Consider the following 12,603-nt stretch of genomic DNA (forward strand, 5'->3'; position numbering starts at 1 on the left):
GCCAGAGTTGTGTAAGTAGCGAGTCACTGTAAAAAACAATTATGGTGATGTAACTAGAATTGTGCAAAATTATGTACGGGCCCCCTTAAAATTTGGTAATAAGACATTTTTTATGAAATTGCATATAGTTATTGCCCCATTGGTCCCCCTGTTCCACGTGTGCACCCAGTATTTACAAGGTCTGGGAGATACTTAATTGATATTTAAGTTACTGCATTTTAAAGACAAATGTTTGTAAGAATCCTATCCATGTATGTACAGGAGAGCACTGTTCCTCTGCTACCTCTGAAAGGCATTTATACTTCAAAGCACACTAACTTTTGTTCTAAGCAAAATGCTCCCCCAACATAGCCCTTCCCTACCTTGTAGAAGAATTCTTGCCTGATTCATTCTTCTATAATACGATAATAATACAGTACCAAGTGAATTATGTTAAGTAACCTACCATAAATCTATGTTAATGGAAAATTACTGTGCATAATATATATATAAAATATGTTTTTTATCTTTTTAAATTTATGTTTTAGGGGCAGGTTTTTAAGGGTTGAAGTGAAATTCGACTACGGAATAGTTAAAATTTGATTTGAGTTTTTTTAAAAAAATTCGAATTAGATTTTCAAAATTTATCATTTAGGGGCCGATTCACAAAGGGTCGAATATCGAGGGTTAAATAACCCTCGATATTCGACTGGGAATTAAAATCCTTCGACTTCGAATATCGAAGTCAAAGGATTTTAGCGCAAATAGTGCGATCGAACGATCGAAGGATTATTCCTTCGATCGAACGATAAAATCCTTCGATTGAACGATAAAATCCTTTGAATCGAACGGTTCGAAGGATTTAAATCCAACGATCGAAGGAATATCCTTCGATCAAAAAAACTTAGGAAAGCCTATGGGGACCTTCCACATAGGCTAACATTGAGTTCGGAAGCTTTTAGATGGCGAACTAGGGGGTCGAAGTTTTTTCTTAAAGAGACAGTACTTCGACTATCGAATGGTCGAATGGTCGAACGATTTTTAGTTCGAATAGTTCGATTCGAAGTCGTAGTCGAAGGTCGTAGTAGCCCATTCGATGGTCGAAGTAGCCCAAAAAACATTTCGAAATTCGAAGTTTTTTTACTTCGAATCCTTCACTCGAAGTTAGTGAATCGGCCCCTTACTGTCCCTTTAAAAATTTGAATTCCACTATTCACCACCATAAACCTGCCAAATTGCTGTTTTACGTCCTGGGACCAATTTGGAGTTGTTTGCAGCCTTCCCTAAAATCAATTTTTTTTTTGAGAAAAAAAACCGAGTCAAATTCGATTCGAATTTGATTCAAATTCGATTTAAGTTTGCGGAATGATCTCATTCACCCAAGTTTCAAAAATTTGATTTTTTTTCATAAATTGCAGTTGGTCGAATTTTGGTTGAATGTTGAGTTCAAGGGAGTTTAAAAAAACTTCCATGAACTTTAAATTCGACCCTTGAAAAATCTGCCCCTTAATGTTTAAAAGTAGATTTTAGGCCCCTAATTGTGAAAACACAAGCATTCTAGATATTAGATCGGATAAAATAAAAAGAAAACTTTTTTTGCAATAAAGTGCACAATACAAATGCTACTGTATACCCTGAAATAAATTATAGAAATTAACTCATTCATTAAAAAAACAGTTATTTCATATTACATAAAGGAGAAACCAACTAGTTTCACACATTTCATGCAACCTGTTAATGATTTCTACCCACAGCCCAACCTTCAGCTAATTCAGTTAAAATGTTATTTTCCAAAAGACTGAGGAGATTATAGTGGGGACTCTGCCATCTGTTTACTTGAAAGTCATCTGGATAAAACTGTTTACTTTAATGAGATACCTGTATGAAAGGAATATCTGAAGTAGAACATAAATTCTATGCCTTATGAATTAATTTCCTTTCCTTGGTTAAATTCTCCTTTATTTGCCCCAAGACTCAGACTATTCAGCCTTTACTGTGTCGCCAGCTGTACTAGACCAGAGCATTCAATGTAATAGCTTAATCTGTAAGCCGGAACACTTTACTAATGCTCATTGGGTAAGTAAGGCACTGGTACGCAGACAGAAAGATAATCCCTTATTCCTTCATTATGTCTGTAAACAGTGAAACAAAAGAACTGGCAAAATGTGACCATCCCTCTTTGCAATGAATCAGTGACAGAAGAACCTACCACAGTGGTCCTTGATGTCTAACCTACACTGTTACATCCACGCCAAAAGAAAAGAGGACAAACGGCCTGGATCTTACTGAAGCAAGGCCTAGTGCCTGCTAAGCTATAGAGCACCAATGTGGAGACAGCTAACGTTTCCCCTTCGAACACGGAGATATGCTGATAACTTCCATTTGAAGAAAACTCAGAAATATGGATACAAAGGAGAAAGAAAGGGCTTCATTCTTTTTTTTAAGGTAAAAAACCATGCTGCTTCTTTTCTTTTTATGATGATTTTATACTTTAAAGCAACACCCAGAACTGGGAAATTGCTCTGTTTAGAATATAACACAATATAGTCTAATACTAATAATAGTCTAATACTAACTGTAATGTACCATTTTGAAATAGGCTAGCAAATGAATGTACATTAATGATTTGATTAATTCACTCTCTCTGTACACCGGAAGGCACATTTATCAAGGGTCGAATTTCGAATTCATGTCAATTTATTTTTAACTCCCTTTAATTGAATTTGAAATTCCACTTGGGGAGATTTATTTAAAAAAAATCTAATTTGTAAAAGTCGGACGAATTTAAATTACCCAAAAACTTGAATCGAATTCAATTCGAATTCGATCAAACTGAGTTTTTCTCGGAATAAAACTTGAGTGTCAGGAAGGCTACAAACAACTCCAAATTGACCTCTGGATCTCTTCCATTGACTTAAACAGTAATTCAGCAGGTGGTGATTAGTCTAATTCAAATTCTTAAAGGAGAAGGAAAGCCGTTTCCAAATGTTAGGCACCCCCAAGTGAATGTATTTACTTACCTGAGACTCCGGGACAATTCTCCTAGGAGAAAACTGCACCACGGAGCGCTTCTCTTCCGGCGTCTTCTTGCTTCTCACGGCTGCGCACGCGCAGTAGAGTGAAATGCCGAACTTTAACTAAAAAGCCGGCTATTTCATTTTACTGTGCATGCCTCTGCCTTGTGAAATTTGAAGAAAGAAGAAGCTGGAAGAGAATCGCTCCGTGGTGCTTGCTGGAATAACCCCCCGCCAGTGCAGTTTTCTGCTGATAGGAGCACTGACCCGGGGTTTCAGGTAAGTAAATACATTCACTTGGGGGTGCCTAACATTTGGCATCCCCAAGTGTGAAACAACTTTCCTTCTCCTTTAAAGGGCCAGTATGATAAATCTTGAAAATCAAATAAAAATTTTTTAAAAAAAACTCGAATCAAGTTTGGATAATTCCCTAGTTGAATTTGACAGTTTTGACCATAAAAAATAACAATAATTAATAACAATAATCTGTGTAGATAATAATATTGTAGTGGTGGGTAGGCTGTTGGTCTCTGATGCAGAGCTGTCTTGCAAAAACCTTATGTACTTATTTTAAAAAGGTGTTGGGAGATCACTGCATTCGTTTTCACGAAAATGACACAAAACTTATATCTGTGGCTCTATAGCTGAGGTAGAATTGCAAGGAGGGAATTCTAATTTTAACAGCCAGGAAATAGAGGGAAATGTGCAATCTTTTTGAGTTTTGTGCCATTTGTCATCCACTAGATGCCATTTTTCTCCACTATCCTTCTTTTGGTGTTAATGCTACATTTTCATTAAAGCAGATCTATAGAAGTGGGTGGATATAACCTACAGTATATGGTACACATTTTCAATGTTTATTTTAGTGCCACATCTACATTTTAAAAATCTGGGGCTTTTAACACATTTGTTAGTAGATGTTTAATTCCAACTATGTATGAGAAAAGGAATTTTCTAAGTATGATCAGAAGAGACCTTAGTTATCTGGTAACACGGTGCACCAGTGAGGTAAGTGGTAGCAACACCTGTATAGAAGAAACATTCTGATTGCTATGGAATACTGTTAGATTGATATTATAGAGACTATATGCATATTTGACATACGTTTCCCAAAAGCTGACCTCGAGCCAAAATGTAGAATTCAGTAGGAAATATTGGGTAAAAGCATGTTTCAAAAAGTAACTTAACTTAAAAATTTGGTGATCATCACACAATGGTAAGAGGTGATATGAGCCACGGAAAAGGCAGGAAACATAGTAAATCTATTGGATAAAAGCATGCCACCCCTTCAGTACTAGAGCCGAGAGGGTTAAGGTCTTCATCAAATTTTATGACAAGTATTTGATGGGACAAATAAGTGAATGGCTCCAAATGTCCACACTATCAGCAATATATGGGTTCAGAGTTGTGTGTCTGCATATACTTTGCTGCTAAGAACTCCATGCCTGTTATGTTTTCTAACCAAGATTGCAGATACAGGTATGCATATACAGGTATTGAATCCATTATCCAGAAACCCGTTATCCAAAAAGCTCTGAATTATGGGAAGTTTGTCTCCCATAGACTCCATCTTATCCAAATAATTCTAGTTTTAAAAATAATTTCTGTTTCTCTGTAACAATAAAGCAGTACTGTGCACTTAATCCAAACTAAGACACACTTAATATTTTTTGTAAGCAAAACCAGCCTATTGGGGTTATTTCCTCTTTAAATCACTTTTTAATAGACTTAAGCTAGGGACGTCCATATTACAGAAAGTAGCTGGAAAACCCTAGGTTCCAAGAATTCTGGATAACAGGTCCCATTCCTGTATCTTTATTCACAGAAACACATAGCAATAGAGTAGATGGGAGCTCTCCCTGCACTCCTAGTGCAATTGTGTTATTTTCATATCTAGCAATAAGGCAAATTTGAAGAAAAGAAGTCTGATCTGGCTTTACACACGCTAGGCCAAATCAGGCTGATCCGATTGTTGCCCCAGAAGCCATCTATCAGATCATACAGAGGGGCCTACCGGCCGATAGGGTGAATAATATGTATTTTTTCCTTTCTTATTAAAAATATCCAAAAACGTATTTGGAAGTGCACGATGCCTGCCCAGTTGCAGAATGAGCCAACTTATCAATGACTGGGACAAATGCACACTCTTCTACAAAAATATTTGAATGATTTATTCTATTCAGCAACAAATGTTTCGGGACAAGAGTGCAATATGAAGGGGTTTGTCTCCAAAACGTTTGCTACTGAGATCCCACTAGAATAAAACATTTAAAGATATTTGCTGAAGCAGTTGCATGAAGTGTGACTTTCTCCTTACCATAGGTTGAATACCACATCAGCACACCAATACACTATTTATCAGATGGGAAAATCAAACCTGCCCAATTCATATGTGTCTTATTTCTGGCCAGATATCCGTCAGGTGGGCCCATTTTTGGCCCCCATGTACAGGCCAATAAGCTGCCAAGTCACCAGCTTTTATAAGCCTGGGCATGGCCACCTTTAGGTACAACAATGGTTCCGGCGGTCTGCAGCTCCCATTGTCAGGGAAGGGAGTTGATGAAGGGACATGCAGGCTTTCCAAAATGTTGATGTACACTTAGGGTTGCCACCTGGCTGGTATTTTACCAGCCTGGCCAGTAAAAATGATGGTGGATCCCAATGTTATTAATTGGGGAAAAAGTTAAATATATAGGAAGGCCGGTATTTTTTTCCGGAAAAGATGGCAACCCTATGTACACTGTATTTACAACTGTACTTCAAAAAAAATAAAGTAAATCAATGCAGCAATAGTGTATGCCAAGACTCCTTTTTTCTAACACATGGTAACATTGGCAGTGATATGTTGGTTTAAAAACTCCAATACAAAATTGAAAAACTCCATTAGGATATCTATCGTTTACACTTCTATAACACTTTTAAAGTGTACTTTTAAAATATGTGTTTATCCTTAAAAAAATAATGATGATCAGCTTCAAACAGATAAATCAATTACGCTAAAGTCTGAATGCTCAATTTGTTATGGTTCCAAACAACTGTAATTAGGGCCAAAAGCCTTTAGTATTAGTTGGGTTCCATTCCACGGGCCTATGTACATGTGAAAAAAAGGAACCACCTAGTTATAGTGTTCAAGTTGTGGATCCACTAGATCTTCAAAGGCTGATATGCAAGTTAGGAAGCACTCCACTGATAAAAGTAGTTATTTCAGTTATGGCAAAACATCTTCTTGTATTGTATGTGATTCATAGTTTCAAGGTTCAGGAGGGTTGATCGACATGTAAAATATGGGAGATGCAGGCACCAGGCAAATCACTTTTTATAGGATCAGAAGAGGTTAAAATGCTTATGTGTTATTCCTAGTTTGATTATAAAAGGTGAGTCCAAGAGAGTGGAAGATTGTAGCAATAGTTAAATAATCTAAAGGTGTAAAGATAAAAGATATGTTGGTGAGTTTATTGAGAAAAGGATACTGTGAAGACAAAATATGCTTTATATCTACTGACTTACAGTATAGCAACCATTGTGCAGAGCAACATTGACTGACCTACTGTTTGAAGAAAATGTTCACCTTTGCAAAGTTCTACCCAAGTAGTACCTCCATGCACCTTTCCAAATACATTTATCTAGCAAAATATCGATCCCTGTTCCTGACATTTTAGATTGATCCAAAATATTAGACATCCCTCAGCTAATTAAGTTGCAAAGTTTTCTAAACTTTCTGCGCCACACCACCACCACCTTTGCTGAATCTCCCAGAAGTCCCTTACTAGATTTAAGAGTTTGTTCTCTCTATAATAAACGCAAATGTTGCTTGTATTGACATCATCCAATAATTGGATAACCAATGCACCTCTGCATAGCACCAATGCTGAGCACCAATGCATTTATCCTGCCTTCTGATGAATATTGCACAATTGTGGCCATTGATGTTGGGCAACACTCTAAAGCTACCGCCACCATAAATGGGCTGCTAGTTTCAGGCATCCTAAAGCACACAGCACCAACAAGCGCACTAAAACAATCACCCTAAAATGTTAGCTTTAATTTGAAATTTTTTACGAAAAAATAGACACACGATTTCACAAACCGGCATAAATCAGAATGAAGCTGCAAAAATGCTGGCATTCTTGGGGAAAACACTACCTTGATGATAAAAAAATGGCCATTTTTATCTAAATATTGTACAGATCACCTGATAAGTAAATGCCCTTTTTAGACTTTTGCATTAACAGTAAGTAACATTTTCCAGTTTTACGCTTCTGTGCATTGGCAAATCTAATTCTTCATAAGAGAGCTCCAGTCTGGTAATAAAAGTGATCACATTTACGAGAGGGGGTGCCACATATTTTGTCATAGCCCAGAAAATTAGGGTCCTTGTCCCTTAATATTACTTTTAGTAAATTAGCTCTATAGATTAAACAGAAAAAAAGAAGTCCCCAATTTCATGTGACAATATGCTGATCAATTTTGGTGCTGTAGTCAGTCAAGCATTCTGCCATTTTCTGTGACAATTTGGCCACTGGAGGCTCAGTTTTACTTAATATTGGGTAAGACTCAATATGTAGAATGTAAAGGCTAGTCATACATATTAAAAATTTCCTTTTATTAGTTTACGTTAAAAATAACTTTTAATAATCATAGATTTTTCCATTCTGCCACTGTATACATATCTTGTTATCCAGAAACCCATTATCCAGAAAGTTCCAAATTATGAGGAGACCCTATTTTAATCAAATAATTAAAATTTTAAAAAAAATATTTCCTTTTCTCTCTAATAATAAAATGGTACCTTGTACTTAAGATAAATTCATTCTTATTCGATACAAAACAATCCTATTGGCAGTGATGTCTACATCATACTAAACATGTCATGCATTACATTATTTGCATGCCTGCTGGCAACTTCTTTTTGTAATTAGGTCATGGAACTGGGTTTTGTAGGAAATCATATGATGGGGATACTTAGAGAAGTGCCTTAAAGTCATAGCTTTGGGCCTCTGGTAACTGTACGTGCCTGTCTGTCTGAATGCTGTATTTATTGACAGGTTGTTCGAGGGTTGGTGCCTAGAGCAAGAACATGGCAGCACTGTGTCTCTTTAGCTCATTATGTTATATTCCTGTTTATGTTTCATTTAATCTTACTAGCCCTGGGACTTGAATCAGTATTGGCTAAAATGAACTAGAGGCATTTTCACAGGATCTTTAATTTTACAGGAAGAGAAAACCTGACTTCCCTATATATTTAACCCCATTTACAAAAATGCCTGAGAAGTCAGATTTTGCCTCGCTCTGTCTGCTTTGTCAGGATTTAGTTTTCTGGAATCTCACACGTGGCTTATCTGACTGGCTCAGAGATTAGTGTTTGACAGGGGTTTTGTGATGGCACTGTACAATTAATCGGCAATCTGTACTGTTCAGATAAGCTTTTGACAAATTGTCTTCGTTAGAATGAAAAATGCAACCCATTATAAATGAGAAACTGTCCTTTGGCTAGAGAACAATATTGGCACAGAAATAAATCAATAAACTGCAGACCAATGTGTCTTTGCATTTTTGATTTGCTGATTTTGCACATCCTTTTCAGCTGGGAAAATTTCAACTCTTTCTGGATAATTGCTCTGAAGATAATGTAATATTAAGTAATATTAATGGCAGGTGTCACTGCCTTCTAGTGGCCTCTTTTGTCACACACCAGTCATAAGTATTGACATATGACAGTATAGTGTGTCTGCTTTTCTCTTTGGGTTTATAATAAACAACTTTAAACTAGATTTTATAAAGTATATGTAGGGGAACTATGTATATTTGTCTCCCCTCTGTGCAAGGGGGGGGAGGAGTCTCCACCCCTGTGAACTGACAGGAAGGAAGTGCTGCACAGGAAGTCCTTCTTGGGACTCTGAAGAAACTGCCACATAAGTGGGAACACCCCCCTCCCCAGCTGAACAGAGATAAATAAACCCATCAACCTTTCCTATGTGTATATGTGATTGCTTATAAGGGAAGTTCCCAGGGAGGGGAATCACAACCCGGTCTGTCCTGATCCTGGGTGGAGGCACACCAAATCCTAGTGCCACAAGGAAGAAAGGAAGAAAATCAGTACTAGATTACCTGCAGTAGTAGAATAGGTATATATATATATAATTTTCAAGATATTCATGGCTTTTGTGTATTCTACAAATATATATATATATATATATATAAATAAATATATATATATATATATATATATATATATATATATATATATATAAATAATATATATATATATATATATATATATATATATATATATATATATATATATATATATATATATATATATATATATATAATACACAAGCCATGAATATCTTGAAAATGATTTCCTTATAAATTATAAATCCTTATAAATTGTAAGTTCTGATGTCATCAGTTATAAACGGTGAGTTCATTTCTGTCACATGACTCCCTGAAACTTGTGTATTATAATAAATAAAGAACCCCCAGTTGCAAAATATGAGGATATTAAAAGTTACCTCGGACCTGTATAAAAACATTCGGCCTTCGGCACCAGCCCAGGGAATTAGAAATTCACCTTTCCTTCTCCTTTAAATGATTCTTTCTTAATCAATAGCAGTCAGTGACAAAGAATCTGTATTGACGTATACTGCTCAGACATGTATCTTGCAATATTGGCTACTTGATAAATGGTGTGCTGGATGTGGAAAACAGTGAATTGAAATGACCTATATGAGGTAATAAAGAATATATTCTAAAGGAACCAAGACACCAACAGACACATGCATGAATACAGGCTTCTAAATGTGATAAGCATCATATTTTCTCTAATGTACAGGTTGTTTTAACATTCACGACACTAACAAGTATAAATAAATTGTAACTTACAAAAGGTGATGTGCTGCTGACTCTGTATTGGCTGGATGGTTGATGGAAGTGTAGCGTGCAATGATTTATCTCCTTTTGGCCTTGGTCAGTCTGTCAATGTAGCTGGAGGTTTCATCTGTCTAAGAGACTCATTCTCTGTGAAGTAGATTTGCTGATAATTTGCAGCCCTTTTTTTTTTTTTTGTAACTTAGATTTTTATTAACAATCATAATGTTACTAGACAGTATAAAATACAAATTTTTTTATTAGGCTTACTCTTCCCTTTTCCTGTATATATGTGATATTAACAACTAAACCACAACTAACACATGATAGTAATAATAGTAAAAAGACACCGACATACTCAGCTCTATGCCTACGCCAAAATTTGTCATGAGGTCTGTTTTGCAAAAACAACCCTTGCCTTCCACATCCAAAAGTGGAATCAGCCCTGTCTGTAATTCTATGGAAAAACCATGGAATTTTGCAACCAAATATTGAACTTATCACCTTATGCATCCATATAAATGTACCTTATCATCGCTTTGTAAATGCTCTCCCTGTTTTTAATGGTTGCACAAAAGGATTTTAGTAATGGACACATACTGCCGATGTAACAGACCAAAATATTTGTGTGCGTTAGGGAAAGTAGACTGAAAGCTTTGGCTCTGCCTAAGATCTGTTGTTAATGTTGAGCAATGAAAGCTTTAGGACAGTGATCCCCAACTAGTGACTCATGAGTAACATGTTGCTCTCAGACCCCTTGGATGCTGATCTCAGTGGTCCCAATGCAGGTGCTTCTTTTTAAATTCCTGGCTTGAAAGCAAACTTCAGTTGCATAAAAACCATGTGTACTGCCAAACAGAGACTCCTACATGCTGCTGGTCCACAAAGGAGCTATCAAATAGCCAATAACAGCCCTTATTTGGCACCCCATGAACTTTTTGCATGCTTATGTTGCTCTCCAACTTTTTTACATTTGAATGTGGCTCACGGGAAAAAAAAGGTTGGGGACCCCCTTCTCTAGGATCTGTTGTCAATGTTGAACAACTTGTTCATAACAAAATTTCATAAATGGCCCTGATTTAGTATTTTCCTTCCTAATTCCGAACAGTACATTTATATGGATGCAAAGTTAAAAGGCAGAAATAAACTTGCACCCTAGGAAATGATTGCATTAGTAAAAGCATACACAATCCACAGTAATGCTTCGATTGTTACATGGAATGTGATTCATAATAAAGTGTTAGCATTATTGCTTATAAGCCCTCCTGACGATAATGCATATGATTTGTCATGTAATGCCTAAGTCATGTATTGCACAAGCAGCATCTTTTAATGCGGTTTTTAATTAAAGTTCAATTTGCATATAATTGGCTTTGTCAGTGGCAAGGCCTTCATTTATAAATAATAAAGGAATTTATTTGAACTACTGCAGTTATTTCACAGTGGTGACTGGGGTGTTTAATAAGCGAAGCATGCCATAAATACTATTATACCTACATTTTCCTATTTGAATATATAAAATGTATGCACATGTAATAAGTCATTAGCATTTTTTGCTGCAGTGTCCAGTTTTCTTAAAATTACATAGTGCTAGATAGAGGGTGGGAAGAGGTGTGATGGCGTCCCACCACTTCCATTTTGTAGGTCAATTGCAATTTACCATGGGGCAAATTCACTAACCTGCAGAAATTCACCAGCGAGGGCTTTGCTCACATCGCCACACTTCGCCAGGCGAAAATTCGCCAGGACAACGCTAATTCACTAAAATGCGAAGTTGCATCCAGGGCACCGAACGATGGCGAAGTTTCGCTAGCGTTAATTCGGCAAGCAAAGCGAAGTTGCGTTAGCGTTGGCTAATTTGCATATGGCGGGAAGTTAAAGTACAATGGATGTATATGTTGTAGCAAATACATTACACTACACAAGCCCAGGGGACCACAGTCTATCTCCTTCGCTAGTGAATTTACGCCTGCGCCCGTTAGTAAATCGGCGAAGTACAAAAATTACGTCACGGTGGCGAACTTTCACTAACGTTGGTCACTTAGCCCTTTAGTGAATTTCCCCCCAGGAGAGTTTCCTTTAAAATGGATGTTAGAACTATTAAACGTAAGAGCTAGAGCTATTTATTCCTAATCCCAAAGCCTCTCTGTATGTCTCTGTCATTAGACAGAGCAGAATATATGGAATGTTGGGGCCCTGTCATATAATGCTGAGGGCCTAGGTCAATGCATCATGAAAAGCTGTGGTCTCTGCATTATATAAATATATCTGTATATATATGTCTGTGTATATATATATATATATATGTAGTCCGGCAGTACCAGCACTCCGATCTTTAAACAGGTTCGTGGTGCACGATCAAATACAGGATATATAGAACAAGAAGGATCAGCACTCACTGTATTGATGTGAAGAAAAATTTGCTTTTATTTATTTACATCATAATCCAGGATTATGATGTAAATAAATAAAAGCAAATTTTTCTTCACATCAATACAGTGAGTGCTGATCCTTCTTGTTCTATATATATATATATATATATATATATATATATATATATATATAGTCACTTTGCTAGATGAGGTCACAGAGGTGTTCTTTAAGGGGATTACGTGGGGTTAATTAGCCTTTTAATGCCGATTGAGTCACTATGACCTATATTGCTAGGCATGAAATGCTGGGGTCACTGTCAGTAATCCACGGGCCGCCCGAAGTCCGCAGGTTTGACGGGTTCGGGCCA

At 36.6% G+C, this 12,603-nt stretch overlaps 1 protein-coding gene across 1 annotated transcript in view; it reads left to right on the forward strand.

Annotated features, from left to right (window-relative positions):
• Positions 1–2,085: 2,085 nt before the first annotated feature.
• Positions 2,086–12,603, forward strand: part of rgs20.L (regulator of G-protein signaling 20 L homeolog) — a 74,740-nt gene continuing 64,222 nt past the window's right edge. The window contains exon 1 of the mRNA XM_041565478.1: positions 2,086–2,424. Within this exon, the coding sequence (XP_041421412.1) occupies positions 2,305–2,424 (120 nt within the window). The 5' untranslated portion in view covers positions 2,086–2,304. The remainder of the gene's footprint in view (positions 2,425–12,603) is intronic.

The sequence above is a fragment of the Xenopus laevis genome, chromosome 6L, assembly GCF_017654675.1.
Source record: "Xenopus laevis strain J_2021 chromosome 6L, Xenopus_laevis_v10.1, whole genome shotgun sequence".
Lineage (NCBI taxonomy): Eukaryota > Metazoa > Chordata > Amphibia > Anura > Pipidae > Xenopus > Xenopus laevis.